Source organism: Schistocerca cancellata, chromosome 7, assembly GCF_023864275.1.
Source record: "Schistocerca cancellata isolate TAMUIC-IGC-003103 chromosome 7, iqSchCanc2.1, whole genome shotgun sequence".
Classification (NCBI taxonomy): domain Eukaryota; kingdom Metazoa; phylum Arthropoda; class Insecta; order Orthoptera; family Acrididae; genus Schistocerca; species Schistocerca cancellata.
The window spans coordinates 61,277,192-61,298,300 of NC_064632.1; the positions used below are offsets into that span (position 1 = coordinate 61,277,192).

The following is a 21,109-nucleotide window of genomic DNA, read 5'->3' on the forward strand; positions in this document are numbered from 1 at the left end:
ATCTCTTCGTCATCTGCAGAGCTAGTTGGCATATAAACTTGTACTACTGTAGTAGGCATGGGCTTTGTGTCTATCTTGGCCACAATAATGCATTCACTATACTGTTTGTAGTAGCTTACCCACACTCCTATTTTCCTATTCATTATTAAAGCTACTCCTGCATTACCCCTACTTGATTTTGTATTTATAGTCCTGTATTCACCTGACCAAAAGTCTTGTAACTCCTGCCACCGAACTTCACTAATTCCCACTATATCCAACTTTAACCTATCCATTTCCCTTTTTAAATTTTCTAACCTACCTGCCCGATTAAGGGATCTGATATTCCACGCTCCGATCCGTAGAACGCCAGTTTTCTTTCTCCTGATAACGATGTCCTCCTGAGTAGTCCCCACCCAGAGATCCAAATGGGGGACTATTTTATCTCCGGAATATTTTACCCAAGAGGAGACCACCATCATTTAATCATACAGCAAAGCTGCATGCCCTCAGGAAAAATTACGGCCGTAGTTTCCCCTTGCTTTCAGCCGTTCGCAGTACCAGCACAGCAAGGCCGTTTTGGTTAGTGTTAAATGCCAGATCAGTCAATCATCCAGACTGTTGCCCCTGCAACTACTGAAAAGGCTGCTGTCCCTCTTCAGGAACCATAAGTTTGTCTGGCCTCTCAACAGATACCCCTCCATTGTGGTTGCACCTACGGTACGGCTATCTGTATCGCTGAGGCACGCAAGCCTCCCCACCAACTATGGTTCATGGGGGGAGATAGACTGATACTATTGAAAACAAATACTGGTAAGGCAGTATACTCAAATGGACTCCTGTTCAGGCTTAACACTGAATGCAGAAAGTTGTATTCAGTAAATCAAGCAATAAAGTCCAGTGACATAATTCTCACTGGGGAGAAATCATGTTCAAGATTCAATCTTAGGTCCACTACTGTTCCTCGTATATGTAAATGATCTGTCTCATACACAACAAGCAGAATTAGTTATTTTTGCAGATGACACTAGTATTGTAGTCAATCCAAGCATACACACAGGAACAGAAGAAATGGCAAACAAAGTTCTTAAAAAGTATCATTGACTGGTTTTCTGCAAATCGTCTAACTCTCAATTTTAAAAAGACACACCATACTCATTCTGCACATCTAGAGGTACTAAACCAACAAGTGTAGCACATGGTGAGGAAATAAATAGGCTGGAACCTTCATAATTCTTAGGGACCCCACACTGATGACAATTTAAAAAGGAAAAAAACACATTTTGGAACTCCTAAAACAACTTAGTTTAGCCACATTTATGCTTAGAATCATTGCAAATCTTAGGGAGAGACAAATCAGTCAGCTAACATACTTTGCATATTTTCATTCGATAACAGCTCATGGAATTATGTTCTGTGATAGCTCATCTTTAAGAAACAATACCAGAGAAGGAAAGTTGCTACTCACCATATAGCGGAGATGCTGAGTCGCGATAGGCACAATAAAAAGATTCACACAATTATGCCTACCATGGCTCAGCATCTCCGTTATATGGTGAGTAGCAACTTTCCTTCTCTGGTATTGTGACATTCCATCCAGGATTTTCCATTGTTTGATTTTCATCTTTAAGAAAGAAAGTCTTCATCCTGCAAAAACGTGCTGTAAGAATAATATGTGGTGCTCACCCACAATCATCTTGTGGACATCTGTTTAAGGAGTTGGGCATTATGACTACTGCTTCACAGTTTATTTATTCCCTCATTAAGTTTGTTGTAAATAATCCACTACAGTTCAGAAGAAACAATGAGGTACATCAATATAATACTAGAACAAAAAGTAACATTCATTACTCCACACTAAGGTTTTTCTTTGGCACAAAAGGGATACACAATGCTGCAACAAAATATTTGATCACTTACCCAGTGTTATAAAATGTCCGACAGGCAGCAAAGCAAAATCTGATAACAAACTAATAAAGTTTCCCTGACAACTCCTCCTACTCCAAAGAAGAATTTCTATTACTATTATGTGTGAAAGACAGTGGCTAGGAATTACTAAATAATCTGCAATCTGAATGTAAAATAACTCATTCCACATCATAACAATATATGGAACATGTTAACTAACTAAATACACTGATCAGTCAGCCACTCTCTTTGCTCACATTCATCAATGATTCACTTCTCATGCAGTATAGGCCACCACATCACATCATTAGGTACACACATTTTTTAACAGTTTTTCACTGATAATGGCACAGTCCATGTCTGAAAGATTAACATATACTTGTGCATTGGTAACTGACTCGTACATAGCCAGTTCAAATTCGCAAGGTGAAAATATTTTCATAGATAGTATTTGGACACCTGATCTCTTAAAGTGCTAGGTTCAGTTTCTAGAACTTTCCACAATGTCTCAAGAATGATGGTAAGTAACTTAGTTCCCGGTGATCCAATCTTCAGAGAATGGGATTTTAAGCTCAGCAGCCCCCATGGTGTTATTTGAGAGGATCAGAGTATATGTAGATACTGTGTTTCATCTTCTTCCTACAGTTTTGTCACCAACCCCATAAACATGACACTAAATAGGTAAACTCATGACATGTTTCACAAAGAAAAGATGCCAACAAACACGAAGAAAGGAAAACTTTGCAGTTTGACTGGAGAACCTACCCAGCAGTGTGTCCCAGCCAACCATGTCAGTTAATATTACTGCTGCAATGACTAAAACGGTATCTATTCCAGCAGATGCCACTGCTGTAGCAAGACATAAGATGGGTTACAGTCTGCTCCATCCCAGTAAATCTCTACAATGAATCAACATAGCTCCTGATCAACTGAAACTATAAATATGATTTCTTCTCTATTAACATGACCATAGCAGTACAGTTTCCTTTCGCAGGTGACTTGAGACTTTCACAATCAGGTGTCAGTGTTGAGTAACTTACACACACACGTCCCCAACAATCAGTCTTTCCTTCTCATCCTGTCCGGTAAGTCTCCCCTGATACAGGGTTCTGGGTGAGTTTTCTGATCTCTTCCCCTTTCCCAACTCTCCAGTCACCCCTCTCCCTTCCTCTTCAACTCTTCTGCCAGAAGAAGAAGCCACTGGCACCAAAAGCTTGTAAAAGTTAAACCTTTCTTCGTATATGTGTCCTCCTTCTGCCACTTGATGAGTAGATTTTTTTATCTAGCCATTTATATTAGTACTACTAACAGACATATAAAAGTACATGACACTACCCTAGCTTTTGGAATTATTAGTCCTTCTTTGGAAGGGGGGGGGGGGGGGGGGGGGAAAGCTTTGGAAGGTTAAAAAGAAGAAAAGAACCCATAAGACTGAAAACTAGGATAATATCAAGTACTTATATATGTCTCTATCAGTAGTACTACATAATGCACCTCCTGAAGATAAGTAACAGCCAGCAATTCTGCCTCTTAATTTATAATCAATTATCCGTCACTTTTATGCATAAAAATATTGTCTCACTTTTCCCAGATTTTCTTACAACCAACGTAAGTGCTGGTATTACAACAGCATTACAGTCCTTGATTTGTTCCCCAACATGAATCTAAATAGCTGACAATCAAAATATCGTATTTAAATCAGCCGCCGCCGCGACCGAACCCAGTTCCCTCTGAGCAGCCATAGCGTACGGATCTCCGTGCTGGCACGTTCACAGGAGCTCAGTCCGTCAGTTCACCTGATGATGGCGACATGTTTGATCGCCGAAATATTGTGCCCGTTGGACACTATAGACCGGCAGCATACCCGTGGATATTTTGATTATCAAATACGCCGGGAGAAACTCAAGAATCACTAAATAGCTGACGTTTATTTGCTTCCAGAAATCATGGATGATATCCTAAAAAGATAGACCACAGAGCCATGATAATATCCAAATCTGGTAATAGTGAATACCAAGGAAATTATTAACAGGATCATAGGCATATCCAGGCAAGTGAGATGGAATATCTTTACCTTGGAAGCTGCATTCCCCTACTGTGTTCCCCTTGTGTTCGTCAGAGACAAAGGTATTAGCAAGAGAGCCACAGGGAGATGTGACAGGACTGCTCTTGTTCTTTATATCCATAAATGGTTTGACAGATATGGTGGGCAACAGTCTGCGGCTTGCCAATGACACTCTAGTATGTGAAAAATTTTCAACATTGTTGGGCGACTATAGAATGATACAAGATGACTTGGATAGAATTTCTATGTGGTGTGATGCATGGCAGCTTGTTCTAATGTGGAAAAATTTAAGTTAATGGAGATGAATAGAAAAAATAATCCTGTAATGTTTGAAAACAGTACTGGTTGTGTGCTGTGAGACAGTCACATCAGTCAAATATTTAGGCATAAAAAAGGAAAGTGGCATGAAATGGAATGAGAGTGGAAGGTAAGTAATAGAGAAAGCAAATGGTCAACTTCACTTTATTGGGAAAATCCTAGGAAAGTGTAGCTCATCTATAAAGCAGACCATGAGTAAGACACTTGAGTGACCCATTCTTGACTACAGCTCAAGTGTTTGGGATCTGCACCAGCTTGGATTACAGCAGACATGGAAGCAATTCAAAGGCATGCAGTCAGAATGGTTACTGATAGTACGGACATGCTCCATGAACTTGAATGGAAATGACTGGAGGGAAGAAAGTATTCTTTTCGCGAAACACTACTGAGAAAGTTTAGAGAACCAGTATTTACGACACATTGCAGAACTATCTTACTGCCACCAACACACATCTCACGGAAGGACCACAAAGACAAGATATGAAAAATCAGGGCTTATACAGAAACACTTTGGCATTCATTTTTGCCTCTTTCCATTTGTTAGTAGACCAGGAAAGGGAATGATAAAAGTAGTACAAGGTGCCTTCTGCCACTCACCGTTTGGTAGCTTGCAGAATATTTATGTAGATGTAAATGTTGCTAACACTATAAATGTTTGTAACACCATTTGCACCGTTGAATAAGCATGATAAGCTAAACTGATTTCTTGGATCACAGTTTCTGTTTCAGTGTGAGAATAACATCAGCCGCAGAACACAGTTTGAGAATAAAACTGTTGCAGAACCTCCAATCAAATTTGAAAGAAAAGAGTCTGGATTTCATGCTCCGACTGGTAACCATGTACAAATGCATCTTGTGGCATGCAACAGTGTGAAAAACAGAATCAATGGATAACATTCATGTTTCCATTAGTGAATAAGGTAGATTTTGAGCTCCTTGCACTTGGGATATCAAACAAAATTTGTGACTGAATTGAAGATTTCTACACGGGGAGGACACATTATGTTATTTTGCATGGAGAGTTCTCAATAGATGTAGAAGTAACTTATGGTGTGCCCGAGGAAAGTGTGCTGTTCGTGCCACATATTAATCACCCAGCAGACAACAACAATAGTAGCCTCAGACTCTTTGCAGACAATGCAGTCATCTATAAAAAAAAAAGTACTGTCTAAAAAAACTGCATAAAAATTCAGTCAAATCTTAATAAGGTTTCAAACTGATACAAAGATTGGTAACTTGCTTTGAATGTTTGAAATGTAGAACTGCGGACTTCTCAAAACACAAAAACGTGGTATCCTTATATTACAATTATGTGTGACAAAATCAGTCAACTCATACAACTACTTGGGGGTAACAATTTGTAATGATCTGAAATCAAATGAAACAGGCTCAGACAAGGGTATAGCAGGTGGTAGACTTCAGTTCATTGGCAAGATACTGGGAAAAATTCAGTCGTCTGTAATGGCGATTGTTTTACACTTGCGTATCTCATCATAAAATATTTCCAAAATGTGAGAGACACATATCAAACAGTATTTGCAAGAGATATTGAACATGTTAAAAGAAGGGCAGCATGATGGTCACGAGTTTGTTTGATCCAGAGGAGAATTTCACAGAGGTGCTGAAAAACCTTAACTGACATATGCCATGTGTCTCATGAAAGCTTACTTACAAAGTTTCAGTGACCAGTACTAAGTGAGGAATGTACAAATACACATTCATCTGCACAAAGCTCCCATAGGGACTACAAAGGCAAGTTCAGATCAATTCCATTGCACCTAGAGGCATTCAAGCAGCCAGTCATCCCATGTTCCACACACAAATGGAAACCTCGATACATGGCATAACAAGAACATCTCTCAGCCATCCACTTCATAATATTTTGCAGATTATAGATATATATATCTGGAAGTATCTTCTTTGCTTCCTCCTAGTTTACAAGAAGGTTGGCAATAGGATGGATGCTTTATTTCTGGTGTTCCCATTGCAATGTTTTCTTGTTACCCTGTAACGTGCATATTAAACTCACAGGTCACATAGAATGGTAGTGGTGTTTTTATTAGAGGGAACAATGTTCTTTAATGCCCTTCTGCCTTTTTCAGCAAGGTTCTTTCAAAGCTGTGTTTGGTGACAAAGTTTTCTTATGAAGTTTGCATTACACACGACACTAAATACTGTTGTTGCTGTTGTTGTTGTGGTCTTCAGTCCTGAGACTGGTTTGATGCAACTCTCCATGCTACTCTATCCTGTGCAAGCGTCTTCATCTCCCAGTACTTACTGCAACCTACATCTTTCTGAATATACTACAGCCCCAGAAATGAGGTATTCATATGAGGCCATTCACATTGTTTGTCCATATCATGTTTATTTTCATTTTTAAGCAATTCTTTCAGGTCTACGCTTATTCCTGAAATGGACTTCAGCTCACAAGGAATATTGTTTCAACAACATGGTTACTATACACAGCCCAAGATCATATTACACAAGGATGGGGTAGATATTCAGCTGTGAACTAAAGATTCAAACATAGCCAAAATCATCAGACAGTCACACCAGCAACTAAACTGCAACACTCTTCCCAGAAAAGAAAAATCTCCATAGTAATTTAAAGAGATACATGGAGAGGAAGATGAAGTCTGAAGATGAGCTTTAAAACGCTACATCATAACTTCTTCAAATATTTGAGTCCCTAGTCAGATTGCGGTATTCCATTTATGAGCAGCAGCAAATTAAAGGGAAAGAAAGTTTAGAGTGCTGGGTTCCACCAACACACAGCTCACACAGGCTGGGCTTTATCTGAGGCTGGACAAGGATATAGAACAAAATTAGACATGCCCTAGTTAAAAGAGCCATAGAAGATTTGCACACCTCATTTAATGAGGTGTGCAAAACTTTTACTGTATGAGGAAGATTGGTCAGAAAACGGAAAGAACCGAGGTTAAACATTAGCAAATTAGCTGGTACAGGATGGTTCACATCCTGTTCAAAACACAAGTGATGAGGTGATGCTGAATCTCAGAACAAAATGAACAGATTACATTGCAAAAAACATAAATCAAGCCTAACTAAAGCAGAGGAAAAACCTAGAGAAAACATGTGTTTATAAGTTGTAAAACTGTCATCAGCATAGTCAGACCACGTGATGTGAAAGAGATACATCTAAAAATCAGAGTACCTGAAATAGCAGAGCACCAATTTATGCATCAATATTAAACTCACTAGAAAATTTTCCTTGCACTAAAATATCACATATAAGGTCTTGAAATAGATAAGTTTAACAATTTGCTATGTGTAAAGATTATTTTAAATTATGTACGTATCATATCCAGAAATAGAATAGCTTTTGAAATGTGGTGCTACAGAAAAATGCTTGAGATAAGATGTGTAGAGTACATTACTAGTTAGGAGATGAACAGAACTGGGGAAAAAAAAAAATTGTGGTACAACGTGAGTAAAGGAAGGAATCAGTTTATTCAACACAGTCTGAGATATCAAGGAATCATCAATTTAGCACTGGAAACAACTGTAGCGGGTGGGAGTTATAGCTGAAGAGGGAGACCAAGTGATGAATAAAGTACACAGTTTCAAATGGATGTAGGTTGCAAGGTTGCAGTAGTTTTTCAGAAATGAAGATGTTTGCAAAGAATAGACTAGTGTGGAAAGCTGCGCCAGACCAGTCTTCCGACAGAAGGTGACGATGATGATGACAACAACAACAATGTATCCAAAATCTCTATTGGTACACCACATGTTTCACAGTTTTACATTAATTTTATGTATAGTGAAGTTACGAACTTCCAGCATGCAGGAGTAGGTGTTGGTCAGCAATCTCTGTTAATCAGTAGAAACAAAAAATCAGTCCAAAGTTGCAAATTTTACATTCTTATTCACTCAATGACTAGTTTCGGGCCGAGACCCATTTTCAAATCATCATAACATAGTCAAAAATGGCATTTCCGAAGATGTGAAAACAATGTCAAAAATGTGCAATGAACATTTAAGTGCATACAGATAAATCTCACATGGTTTTCACATCTTCAGAAATACCCTTTAGCGCCTATGTTACGGTGATTTCAAATTGAGTCTCGGCCCAAAACTACTCGTCAAGTGAACAAAAAAGTAAAATTTGCAACTTTGGACTGGTTGTTTGTTCTATAGTGAATTTGGTACAAACACCATGTTCAGCTACATCACGAAGCCAGAACATTTTGTTCAATTTAAAATCACGAGTATTTTGTTAAAAGTTTATTTGTGTATAACTGCAATCTCTTAATTTTGTCAGAATCTTTGGATATGTGGTTTCGATAACATTTTAAAACACGACTCAACTTGTTGCCCTCGATAATGTCATTTATAAGCAAGAATAGAAGATAATGAAGGGCTTACTAATGCTCACACTTTAATAAGAGAAAAAAAGAATGAAATTTAGTATGCAGAAGAAAACCAAATGTCTGCTAATTCAGTCTGTGATGTGTCAGAAGATTGTAGCCCATCAACTGCTACTGCAAGTTAAAATAATGTCCCGCTACTGAAAGTCAGTGACTGAAAAATCTTTAGGACACCTGTCACATTTGCAGACTATGAATCTTATCTTGTGCAACACAGTAATAAGGCAAACTATGGCATCATAGAAGATGTCGAAGAAACACATATTGACCAACACATTCTGTACCAAAACTGATTACTATTTACTGATATGTCAGTGAGTCAGATTCCAATAGATGCATAAACACAATATAAGAAAGAGAAAAGCTCCAAACTTGTGAAATAACCAATGTTCAAATGTTCAAATGCAATGAGCACAAGAACATTATTTAAACTTATTTTTCCACAATGATAGTATAATGCAAACACATATGCCTCACACTGTTGAAATTCTTATTAGCTGTGCTATATCTGATGTCGGTGCATTGTTGCTGAAAAGAAGCATCTAGACTGAACTGGGCACATCAAGGGACAATATTGTTTGAGGTAAATTATTTTTAAACATTCCAAGCACTGAGATGAAGTAAATTTTCCTGCCTAGCTGCATAACGGTTAACAAAAAATGAATGAAGGAAGAAAAGAGATAAAATTAGAGATGAGCTTATTTACAGTAGGGCATATGGATGCAAATTGGTTTCCGTTAAATAAGACGTATGTTAAACCTGTCAAATGATAATAAGATCCCTGCTGAACAATTCTCAGCTGCAATACATCTGACCAATTAATTCTTATCAAGGACACATTGATTCAGGGACTGAGGAATTGTTTCAATTTTCTCTTAAATTGATACAATTTGTTGGTATCATACACAATTCCAATTGCGTGACACACATCACTAAAACATAACAACAATGACAACTCTTATATTAATAATCAAAACTGGACACAATACATTATATGGGCTTTCAGAATATATATGGAGAACTTTGGCCATTGAAACAGCACTAAACTGGTAACAGCTAAAGCTACAGCACTTAAGTGAACAGTCTTGCTTAGGGGCCTATTTGCCCAGGTTCACAGGCATACAAGACTGGTGATTTCGGCAACACTTATTTCAGTTTCTCATGCATCATATATGCCTGGTAACAAACAATTTTAAATGTGAATTAATGCCATTTTTTTCAAAAATTGCATCTACATTAATGCCGACTGGCATAAAATATTAAAACAGATTTTTAAAATTATTCTTTTGGAGTTAGTACTTAGTTCTCTTACTTATAATTCTCGTCAGGAAAGAAAAAACAAATCACACTGCTTTAGTTCAGTGTTCCTTCATACGGTTCAAATTACTATTTACAAGCAATGGATGTGATTCTGATCAGTCATAACCTTAAGACACATCAGTTCTCTTAAGCTGGAAACGAAACTAATTTTTCTCAAGCACATGATGCTTCTGGTTCGAAAGTAGCACTTGCATGCCTTTCCATCGCGCTTTTTTTTTTCCCCTAAAGCGATTACTGGCACGCCTCAACCATCTGACGGTATTTCTGCACAGCTACAATCTTCTCTTCTGTATGTCTGAAATGATTAAAATTAAAATAACATGTGTGGGGTGTGCATTTTGAAGTTGTTGTCGATTAAATCGACAGTTTTTTTTCGTGTCTTCGGTATTCTCCTCCACTACCGACAGACCAGCGTCAATTGTGAATACTTATCAGTCAACAGTAAACTCGTTTTACATTATCTTTACTTTCAGACACGCGTCATCCGCTGACCAAAAATATTCAACAAACGGTAAGTCACTGTCAAAGCAAATCTCAACTAAAAAAATTTGTCTGGATCCATGAGTTGTACAACAACACTATCAGAAATTTGGAAAAATAAACGTAATTTTTCAAATTGACTGAACTATATATATACCGCAAATTTTGATACACGCAACTGTCTTCCTTATTGCAGCTGTCAACTATTAACAAACTCACCACGGGGGGCGTGGCATTCTCTTATGTACACTATCACAGTACCGCAATCTCGACCGCCATCTTTAACTAACTACAGCTGATGCTTGAATGAAAACACGTCTGCTGGAAACCAATCAAAGAGGGAAAGTCTGCAGTTGCACTCTCAATTCCTAGTTCCAGCGGCTATGGACAGGTAAAACATTCTCTCTTCATTTATTCAACAGGTTTCATTTAATTGCAGCTGTCGAAAAGAAATGACATCTCTGCCAACAGCGGCCCACTGGCAGATATTTTCCAGTCAGCATGCTGTTGTTCCTCTATGAAATACTGACTTGCAACATCGAAACTCAACAGCAAATTCCTGCTAACATGACAGATTAGTATGGGGGCTGTAAAAATAACTTAATTCGCACAATATTCCGTTATTTTGTACTATAAGAAATATATAACCATCACAACAACGTTGAAAATTGGTGTGATGAACATTCTTCAGCTGGTGAACCCCCCCACAATAGATTTCTGAAGTAAAGTATAGATTGTGGTACACATTTTTCAGCCTATGTGAACCACATATACTTACACATCTGTAAGAATGGCTACGCGACTATTTCTGTTTCATTACAATTGGAGATCTGCAGCAAAAAATGTCAAATTCTGAATATGCTGTGAAGTTAAATTCCGTGAACATTAACATGTCTTCGTCTCAAAGGAAGGGCCTAAAGACTTGAGGTAGTTTGTAGTTGTATAGCAAAAGCTTTTTGGGTTAAAACAACAATGTATTATGCATTATTGGCTCGCCAGTATAAATGTCTCGTTCCAGAGAGAGGACATTGTTAGGCTTGTATCTGCTGTACCACTTTAGCAATAAGATGCTGGCTGCATACCTAGCATAATTAAATAGTAGAGTCTGCACAGGATACGATGACCAATGCGCAGTGACCGGTTTTCGTCCAGGGCTCTGGGAGATTTTATTTGTTTGTTCAGAAGGAGAGGACCACAATGTTTGCCACCTTTCGGCCAGTCGGCGATGACAGAATCGAGGCGCACGCCTTGCTAACATTCTCATGGGATTTTAATGAACACATTTAGTAATCATTTTTGCGTTAGTTATAGATTATGTCAGGTTAACAATGATGTGTTCATCATTTCGTTAATGTTCATAGTTATTGTGATGTTAACCTGGAAATAAGACGTTATACATTAGAAACAAATGTGATGATAAGGGGAACACTTTATTGCTGGGGAAAAATGACAGGGCTTAAAATTTGAAAGTAAATCAAGAAAATATTTCCTTATTCTCAGACAGTCATGGAAAAGGGCTAGCTGAAACACTGAAAGAAAAAAATGGAAAAGGTAAATGTTGTGGGTCTAATGAAACCAGGTGCGCCTCTGCTTGTTGTTACGAAAGATATCTACAAATACAAAGACTCGGGTTCAAATAACTCATTTATAATAATAGCTGGAGCAAATGATGTTTGCAAAAACGAAGCGAAACATGCAATAAGAGATCTGAAGAAAATGCTAGAGTGTGTGCCAGCGCCCAAAATAACTATTGTTAATATTCCTGAGCGACATGACCTAACAAAAACATCTTGTGTAAATAAAGAAATAGAAATCACAAATCGTAAAATTGAAAAAATGTACAAACTGTTCTGCAACGTGAGCTTTCTTAAAGCTGCCAGTCTAAGAGAAGACTTCACAATGCATGGTATGCACAGGAACAGCAGTGGCAAATCTAGATTGTGTGACTTAATACTGGAAAAACTAAATCAATTCAATGAATCACAGTATCCACCAATAGCAGTAAGTATGGTGGAGCCTAATCTAGGATCACAGAATGGTACAACTGCAGTGACTTCGGACAAATTGAGAAACGATTCAAGTAAAGAAATTTGCATAGATGATTTCTCAAGCTCAGTTTCTACTACATCAACTGTCCTGTCAACAGTGGAAGTGTCATTAACTCCAACTACAGCACCAGAAACGTTAACATTAACTGCAGCAGGATCAACTAAATGACAGTGCACCATCAAGGCCTGCAGCAGTCTACAATCAAAAGAGTGGAAGTGTCATCAACTTCAGATACATCAACTACACAGCACCTGAAATATTAACTGCAGCAGGACCAACAATTAGATCACAGTGTTCCATCAAAACTACTGTAGTGTCACCAAGGCCTGCAGCAGTCTATAATCAAAAGAGGAGCTTGAGGCCTAGGAAACCTGCTCTACTAAATCAAAATTTTTTATGGTTTCGCAACAAAAAGGGGAAAACCAAGACTTAGGTAAGTCAGTCAGAAATGACACTTAGCAAAAGATCAATTATCTAACGAGCATGTGCAAAAACTCACCCATCTTGAAACCTAGCAACTCAGTTCCTCATAAATTCAATACTAAATGTGACAAACTGTGTATTTTCCATCAAAATATAAGGAGGTTAAGAAGTAAACTAGAACTGCTGACAATGAATATTAGTGACAGTAATACTATTGATAGTGCCAATATCCTTTGTTTTACCGAACACCATGTAAAGGAGGGTATCAATATGCTGAATCTAAATGGATTTAATATTGCCTCACACTTTTGTAGAAACAGTATGCAGGAAGGTGGTGTAATAATATATTTAAAAATGAATCTAAGGTATAGATCTCTAGAGCTCACAAAATACTGTTTTGATCAGCATTTTGAAGCTTGTGGTATTGAAATTAGCACAAAGACCCTGTCACTCATTGTAGTAACAGTGTATAGGGCCCCATCAAGGAAGCAATGTATGTTCTTTAAGCAACTCGAATCTCTTCTATCCCATATATATTAAAAAAATAAAAATACTGTAGTCTTAGGAGACTTTAACATTAATTTTCTAGATTATGATAGTAATAGAGCTGACCTGCTACATATAATGAACACATACAACCTCACACCCATGGTAGACTTCTCCACAAAGGTTACGAACTACTTTTCAAGTCTTATGGATAATATTTTCATTGATGAGAATAGAAACACCAATGCAACAATAAAACAAGTCCTAAATGGTCTTTCAGACCATGATAGCCAATTGCTAACTATCAATGATATATGCCCACAGAAGAAGGACAAAGTCTGTAAAAGGTCATTTAGGGTAATTAATAATGAAAATCTCATGATCTTCAACAGTTATCTTCAACTCATTGACTGGAGTCCAATTTATAGAGCACTGAAAGTCAATGACAAATTTAATCTATTTATAAATGAATTTATGTGCCACTTTAGAGCTGTCCTCCCTCTAAGAACTGCAGAGCCATACCAGCAAACAGTGGCACACAAAAGGAATAAAACCATCATGTAGGACTAAAAGACTGCTTTATGTTTCTCTCAGAAATACAAATAATCCTGAAATAAGAGCTCATTATAAAAGATACTGCAAGATCTTAAATGAAGTTCTGATAAAGGCAAAAAGTATGTTCATCAAATCAGAAATCGATAATTCTGGCAACAAAATAAAAACTATCTGGGGTATTATTAAAAGAGAAACTGGTAGTTACTCAAAAGATGCAGAAAATATTGAACTTACACATAATGGGAATATCATCGATAAAGGTGAAAATGTTGCAAAGATTTTCAACAAGCATTTTTTGACTGCAGCAGATAAAATAGGGTGCAATGGTTCTACAAATGAGGCTCTGAATCTTTTACAAAAAAGTGGACTTAGTGCAACACCCCAGATTAGCATGCCTCCTGTCACTGTTGAGGAAATTAAGAAGATAATAAGGACAATGGAAAACAAAAACTCAAATGGTATTGATTGTATTTCCATCAAAGTGTTGAAACACACACACATTTTCATTTGTGAAGGCCTGTGCCACATCTTAAATGAATCACTGAGACTAGGAATTGTCCCTGATAGACTTAAATATGCAGTTGTGAAACCATTGTACAAGAAGGGTGACAGAAACGAAGTACCCAATTATCGTCATATTTCATTCTTGGCTTGTTTGTCCAAGATTCTCGAGAAACTTGTACACAGAAGGATTCTTGAACATCTTAGTAAATACAATATTCTCAATAAAAGTCAATTTGGTTTCCAGAAAAACCTCTCAACAAAGGTGCAATATATTCTTTCACCAATGCAATTTTTGAATCAATCAATAATAAAATGTCTCCAACTGGAATTTTTTGTGATCTTTCTAAGGCGTTCGATTCCGTGAACCATGAGATTTTTCTGAGAAAGGCAGAATTTTATGGGTTAACTGGAGAAGCAGGGATGTTGCTTGCCTCCTATTTAAAGGACCGGAAACAGGAAGTCATGGTAAAGGACACTAATGGGGAACCAGTGCCCTCTTTTTGGGGCACAATAAACTGTGGAGTACCACAGGGCTTGTAATATCTCTTTATATTCGATGAATTATTCTGATACAATTCTACCCTTTAATGACGTTTACTAATTTTCTATCTTCATACTCACAGAATCCAAGCGAAAAGTAGTTCATACAATAGCTATGCCATGAGCGCATAAGTATTCTTTGTAGTACTCTCTCTGGTGGTTGTTAGAAAAAAAAGAAAGGGAGTTTCGGAGATTGTCTTCGTGCCGATTAGCATGCGCTTGGTTTGGAAGAACTGTAATTTAATTATTGTGATTTATCACAGAAGATAACTGATACGAACTGTACGATTAAAACGGAAATATGTATATATATTGCTCCTTCAAAAAAAGGTGTGTATGAGACATTTGGGAATTAATGATATTTATCGATATATTGCGTAGTTGTTAATCAGAAGGGACTTCTGAAAGACTGGATACGAACCTGCATTTAATAATCAAAGAGCTCCATTACTTCTTCGGAAGGTTAAACTTCATCAAAGCCAAATATCCGCTTGATCTGAGGTTTCCCGACTGATTATACAACGCTCCCAAAATTACGAGGCATTTTATTTGTACAGATTAGCAGACTGCCGCAAAGCACGAGCCTGCAGAGAAGAAGAATCATCGCCTGATTTCATTCTAACAAGTAAAATTTCAGAATCATTTTTGAGTGACTGAGCTATGACTGTGTTTCCTATCATGAATGATTGATTGCTCGAACGAATTGAGAGCTACAGAATTACGTAGATAAGGAGGGAAAAAATTACAGGCTCTATCCTGGGTCCTCTACTTTCCCTATTTTCATAAATGACCTTCCAATGTGTACAAGGGCTAAGGTAAAATTTACTTTGTTTGTCGATGACACAACGATTCTGGTAGACAATTCAACAAATACTAATCTTGAGATCACTGTAAATGTAATTTTTCAGGAGACCTTTAACTGGTTTCCCTCTAATGGACTATCACTAAATTTTGAAAAAACTCAATTGATTCAATTCCATACAAGCCAAAGTATCTAAGGTGAGATAATGTTAAATACAATGCTGGGAGTCAGCAAAGTTCCTGGGTCTACTTGTTAATAGCAATCTAAACTGGTCCTTACACATTCCTTACCTATATAAGAAACTAAGCTCAGCAATTTACGCTATTTGTGTGATTGCTTCCTTCAGTGACTTAAATACTTTGAAAGCAGCCTATTTTGGTTATTTTCATGCCCTGATGGCCTATGGAATTATATTCTGGAGAAGCCAGCCAAAGGCAAACCAAATCCTCATAGCCCAGAAAAGAGTCACTAGGATTCTGTGTGTTGTTAATTACAGAATTCCTGCAGGAAACTCTTACAAGAGCTGAGAATACTCACAACAGTATCTCAGTACATTTTCTCTCTTATGTGTTTCATGTGTAAAAACCATTCCCTTTTTTAAATGAACAGCATGTATCATAACTATGACACTAGGGTAAAAAATGATCTATATCTTGAACAAAAGAATCTAAGTATGGTACAAAAAGGAGTACACTACTCTTGCATAAAAATATTTAATGCTCTCCCTCAGGCAATAAAAATGTCAGTTACTGATCCACCTACTTTTAAAGATCAACTTAAACAATATCTTCTAAGTAAAACCATTTATTCACTGGACGAATTTATGTATGAGCATATGTGAATTGATTTTGATCTATTGTAAGTCTGTTCAATGTAATTTGTAATTTTTTACAAAATAATTCAAGTAAACTTTTTTCCTATGTAATATATTATTCATTGTACAACCCACTATTACAAACAAATGTCTCAAATCTATGTAAATGACATGTTCTACACCCAAGTGATTCATCGCTAATGGGTCTACAGAATACGAATGAAATAAATAAAGAAATAATACACTGCGCGAAATTCGAAAGTTTGGAATGAAAACAGGGATCGCTATGATTTTGCGTATGATGCATGTTACATAATATCTTGCTGTGTATGAAATTTAACTAACATGTCGAATTATTCTTTAGACTTGGATGGAAGTTCTTCTCTGTCACCTATCTCGAGAAAATTGATTTGGTGTAGCACACTCATTTGTGGTCGGGCTGCTCCAACGATAAAGCCATAGTGAAATATATACAACATTCCGCATATTCGATAAATTGCTTGAGATACCGAAACTAGATTTTGGCAAATGATTGCAGTCAAACAAGAGAGTATTTTGCCATAACGTAATTATGCAAACCACCATTGTCTGCTACATTATTCCACTAACTATAGACTTTTTCGATGAAAGAATGTAATTTTTATGTGCGATCGATATCTGGTGATACGAGAAATGCTATGGATTTTGGCAACACATAAGCAAAGACATTACAGTTTATTTTGTACCGAGGATGTGCTTTTTAAAAAGATATTAACCTTACTTTTCCTCAGTTCCTCATTTAACAAACTAAATAAACCGATGTTTCAGAATTCTCTCGTAATTGTGTCTGCACAACATATTAGTGTGTAAACTCCGCTGAGTTTTGGTAACAAGAAAAATGTGAAGGTTTTACGCAAAATTCACTACCCATGACGCTTCTCTCAAAGTTAGAAATGGCTAACAAGCATTTTCAGCAGAATTCTTTTTAGGTACTAATCAAAGCAGAGGTGACATATCTTTTCGAATGGTCACCGATTAAAGTGAGAGTAGGCTTCAGTTTGGAACGGCACTTCCCCTCCAGCGCTCGCCATTTCCCCTGCAGCATCTGCCAGCAACCCCCATCACTATTAAATGCGCAAACAAAGTTGACACTCGGTGTACTGAGTGATGGGAGCGGCTGTAAATGGGAATGCCTCTGCAGTGGCTCCCTACTGCTCTCCCCACTCATGCCCTGCCTACTGCGCATCTACTGGCCACTCTCTACAAGAGAGCAGGCAGAAATGGCGTCGTATCTACTGAATGCAAAACAAAGTTCCATTTTCGATGTGGAATAGTTGATCCTCCGCTGAAATTTGACGAAAACACAACAGAGAATGGAAATGTGATAACTGCAGAGACATATTAAATGCATTTGTTGTTCTGAAAAACAGATATGTAGTGCTAAGTAAAATTAGTGGTAATAGTACTGCAAATTTTTTTATTGAAACTACCCAGGTACGTGATCCAGATGTTGCTGCTTCCTTGAATACACACAAACAACGCTAACATATGATGAATGTCTCAGTGGAAATTTGGGAGCACTTATCATTTTATGTAATAGCCCCAAAATCGCCTCGAGTGTAAATGAGCCAGTAGTTGCGAAAACAATGAATTCTGTCAAGCCTGGGGCCTGCCTTTCAGAGATAATTAAGAATGTTTACTCTAAAGAAATTGTTGTCTCCAAACGTTTTGTAGCCCTTTTGGCAGCTTTCTAGCACACACAGGTGATTTTTGAACTGTGACAAAAACAGTTTCAAAGTCGAGGGGGCTCACAAAGATGACAGTCAGTGAACTTTGTTTGAAATCCAGACGTCATTTGTCGATTTGCATTTTGAAAAGGTGGTCATTATTTGTGAACTCATGATGCTTAAAAGAAAATATCGTACAAAAGACTAATGGGTGCACATTATATAAAGTAACACACTACTAAATAAGAAGTTTTACACAATGTTTCATAAATGTCAACAACATGAAAAGAAATTTTTCCAATGTTTTCGAAAGAGTGTTAAAATTTTTGATGAATTACTTCACATTTTGCCTGCATTAACATACAAAAACACGAAAATGAGAACATCCCAAATGAACCAAAGTTGTCCCAATAAATTGAAACTATTATTTAACTGATTTCTTCCCGTCCCTTGAATTTCCATATTTATGTTCGACTAATCATACAAATTTGTGTTGAAAACTGTTGGTCTTTTTTTCAATTCTTCTGTAAAGGCGTGTGTCGACTAGCAAGTAAACCCTGCAAGTAATTCCTGTAAGCACTTGCTAGATGTTTACACTAAAACAAAACCTTGCAAAATTTGCTTATACAAATCGCGCTTTGGCAAGTAATTTCAGGAAGTTGCTGCAAATAATTCAGGGGGCTTTCCACTGAAGTTGCGTCATGAGATATGAAAGTGGAAGATTACAGTGTTGTGTTTAAAAACATAGGAGCCACCATCGTTGATGTATTATTATTATTATTGTTGTGTTATTGAAGAAAAATCTATACAACATACAAAATTTAATAAAAAAGCAATGAGCAATGTTTGGGTGAAGAAAAGTACACAAATTCAACACGTAACACTATTGCTTGAAATAAAAGTGGAGGACTTTGCTCAGTTTAAAAAACTTCTGAGAATGTTGGGTGCTAGTTTCAAACATCTTCTGTCTGTTGTATAATCATATACTCGAAAACAGGATACAAAAATGCAACAAGCAAACAGACAGCTTTTTCATTACTCTTCGAATTTTGAGACTGGTATTTATTACTTGTGTTACTAACATAATGTATTTATGTGCATGCAAACATTAGAAGAATCTTCTAAAATTTAAATGCATCTGTACTGCCATTCTACTTCCCCTTGTGACGAAAAAGTAGTCCATAAATGAATTTCGCACTTCCTTCATTGTGGTGGCCAATTGGAGGTTCCAATGGCACATTTGAGGAAGGGAGTTTCAAAAACTGCTTCGTGGTGACAGTTTTGGTCACACTGAGTTATGCATGCCATCCGGTTAAAATGTCGAAGTCTGCCATGTGCAGGAAAGTAGTCTTGGATAAAGCCTGCTTTCTATAGTGGCACTGTGAGCTTCAGATTCTGCGTAGTTCCACAGTTTTCAGCATAGCACCACCTGAAATCATATGGGCTGATATTAATGTTATAGTGCAGGTTATGACATTAGAGCTCTGGAAAGAATGAAACAAGACCAAAGCCAAATTTTAGATCTGGAAATAGATTTTGTTCAGGTATGAACCAGGGGCCACAAACATATTTACAAAAGATATAACACTCAAAGACGAAAATACTGTCTACTGTGAAAAACTAACAGATGACATGTATATATATCATCTGTAGAGATGTCACTCTTCGAAGGTTTTATATCTTACTGTATTCATTGACCTAAGTATTCTGAGTAACTAATAGCTGCTGAAAGTGATGTGGCAACAGTTAAACTAAAAATTAGTTATTCAAAATACGTATGACTAATCTTTAGTTTAACTGTTGCCACATCACCTTCGGCAGCTATTTATTACTACTTACTACTAAATGCCTTCTCTGAAAACTACCAACAACAAATGGAAATACATTGGATCTAATGGCAACAAATAGATCTGACCTCTTTGAGGATGTCCACATCGGAACTGATGTCAATGACCATGGTGTGTTTGTGGCAACAATGATTACCAAAGTACAGCAAGCAGAAAGATATCTATGTTCAGTAAACTAGATAAAAAACACTAGTGTCATATCTCTATAAGGAACTTAAAACTTTTGGCACAGGGCAGGAGCATGTAGAGGATTCTGGCTCAAGTTTGAAAGAATAGTTGACCATGCAACAGATAGATATACATCCAGTAGAACAGTTCATCATAGGAGAGAACCTCCATTGTATACAGTTACTGTAAAGAAACTTCTAAAGAAATAGAGATTACTGCATAATATGTGTAAAAGAAAGCCTAGGGCTATAGACAGATAGTTGCTGAATCAAGTTCATTTGGCTGTCAAGAGGGCATTGCATGATGCCTTCAATGACTGCTCTAGCAGAATATTGTCGAGTGATCTTTCACAGAACCCAAAGAAATTAGTGGCACCAAGGATAGTGTCCAGTCCCTATTGAATGAGACAGTAACTGAAATGAGGGTAGGAAAGCAAAAGCTGAAATGCTTAACTTCATTTTCAAATATTCCTTTACAAAGGAAAGTCCAGGAGAAATGCCCCAATTCAGTACTCGTACCACTGAAAAGATAAATGAAATAAGCATTAGTGTCAGTGGTGTTTCAAAATAATTGAAATCGTTAAAATTGAACAAAGCTGCAGACCCCGATGGAATCCCTGTCAGATTCTATATTGAATCTGCAGCTGAGCTAGCCCATCTTCTAACTACAATCTGTCATAGATCCCTTGAACAAAAAACCATGGCCAGTTCTTGGAAAAAGGCACAGGTCGCACTCATCTACAAGAAAAGTAGTGGAA

General features: G+C 37.2%; 1 protein-coding gene across 3 annotated transcripts in view; it reads right to left on the reverse strand.

Annotated features, from left to right (window-relative positions):
- Nucleotides 1-10,833, reverse strand: part of LOC126092135 (uncharacterized) — a 255,965-nt gene extending 245,132 nt beyond the window's left edge. The window contains exon 1 of one of the 3 annotated variants that reach the window (XM_049907592.1): nt 10,678-10,833. In XM_049907592.1, coding sequence (XP_049763549.1) covers nt 10,678-10,694 — 17 coding nt within the window. In that variant the 5' untranslated portion in view covers nt 10,695-10,833. Of the gene's footprint in view, nt 1-9,970; nt 10,104-10,615 lie in introns of those variants that run through there. The other 2 variants (XM_049907593.1, XM_049907595.1) reach the window with 2 other exon arrangements.
- Between the last annotated feature and the right edge of the window lie 10,276 nt (nt 10,834-21,109).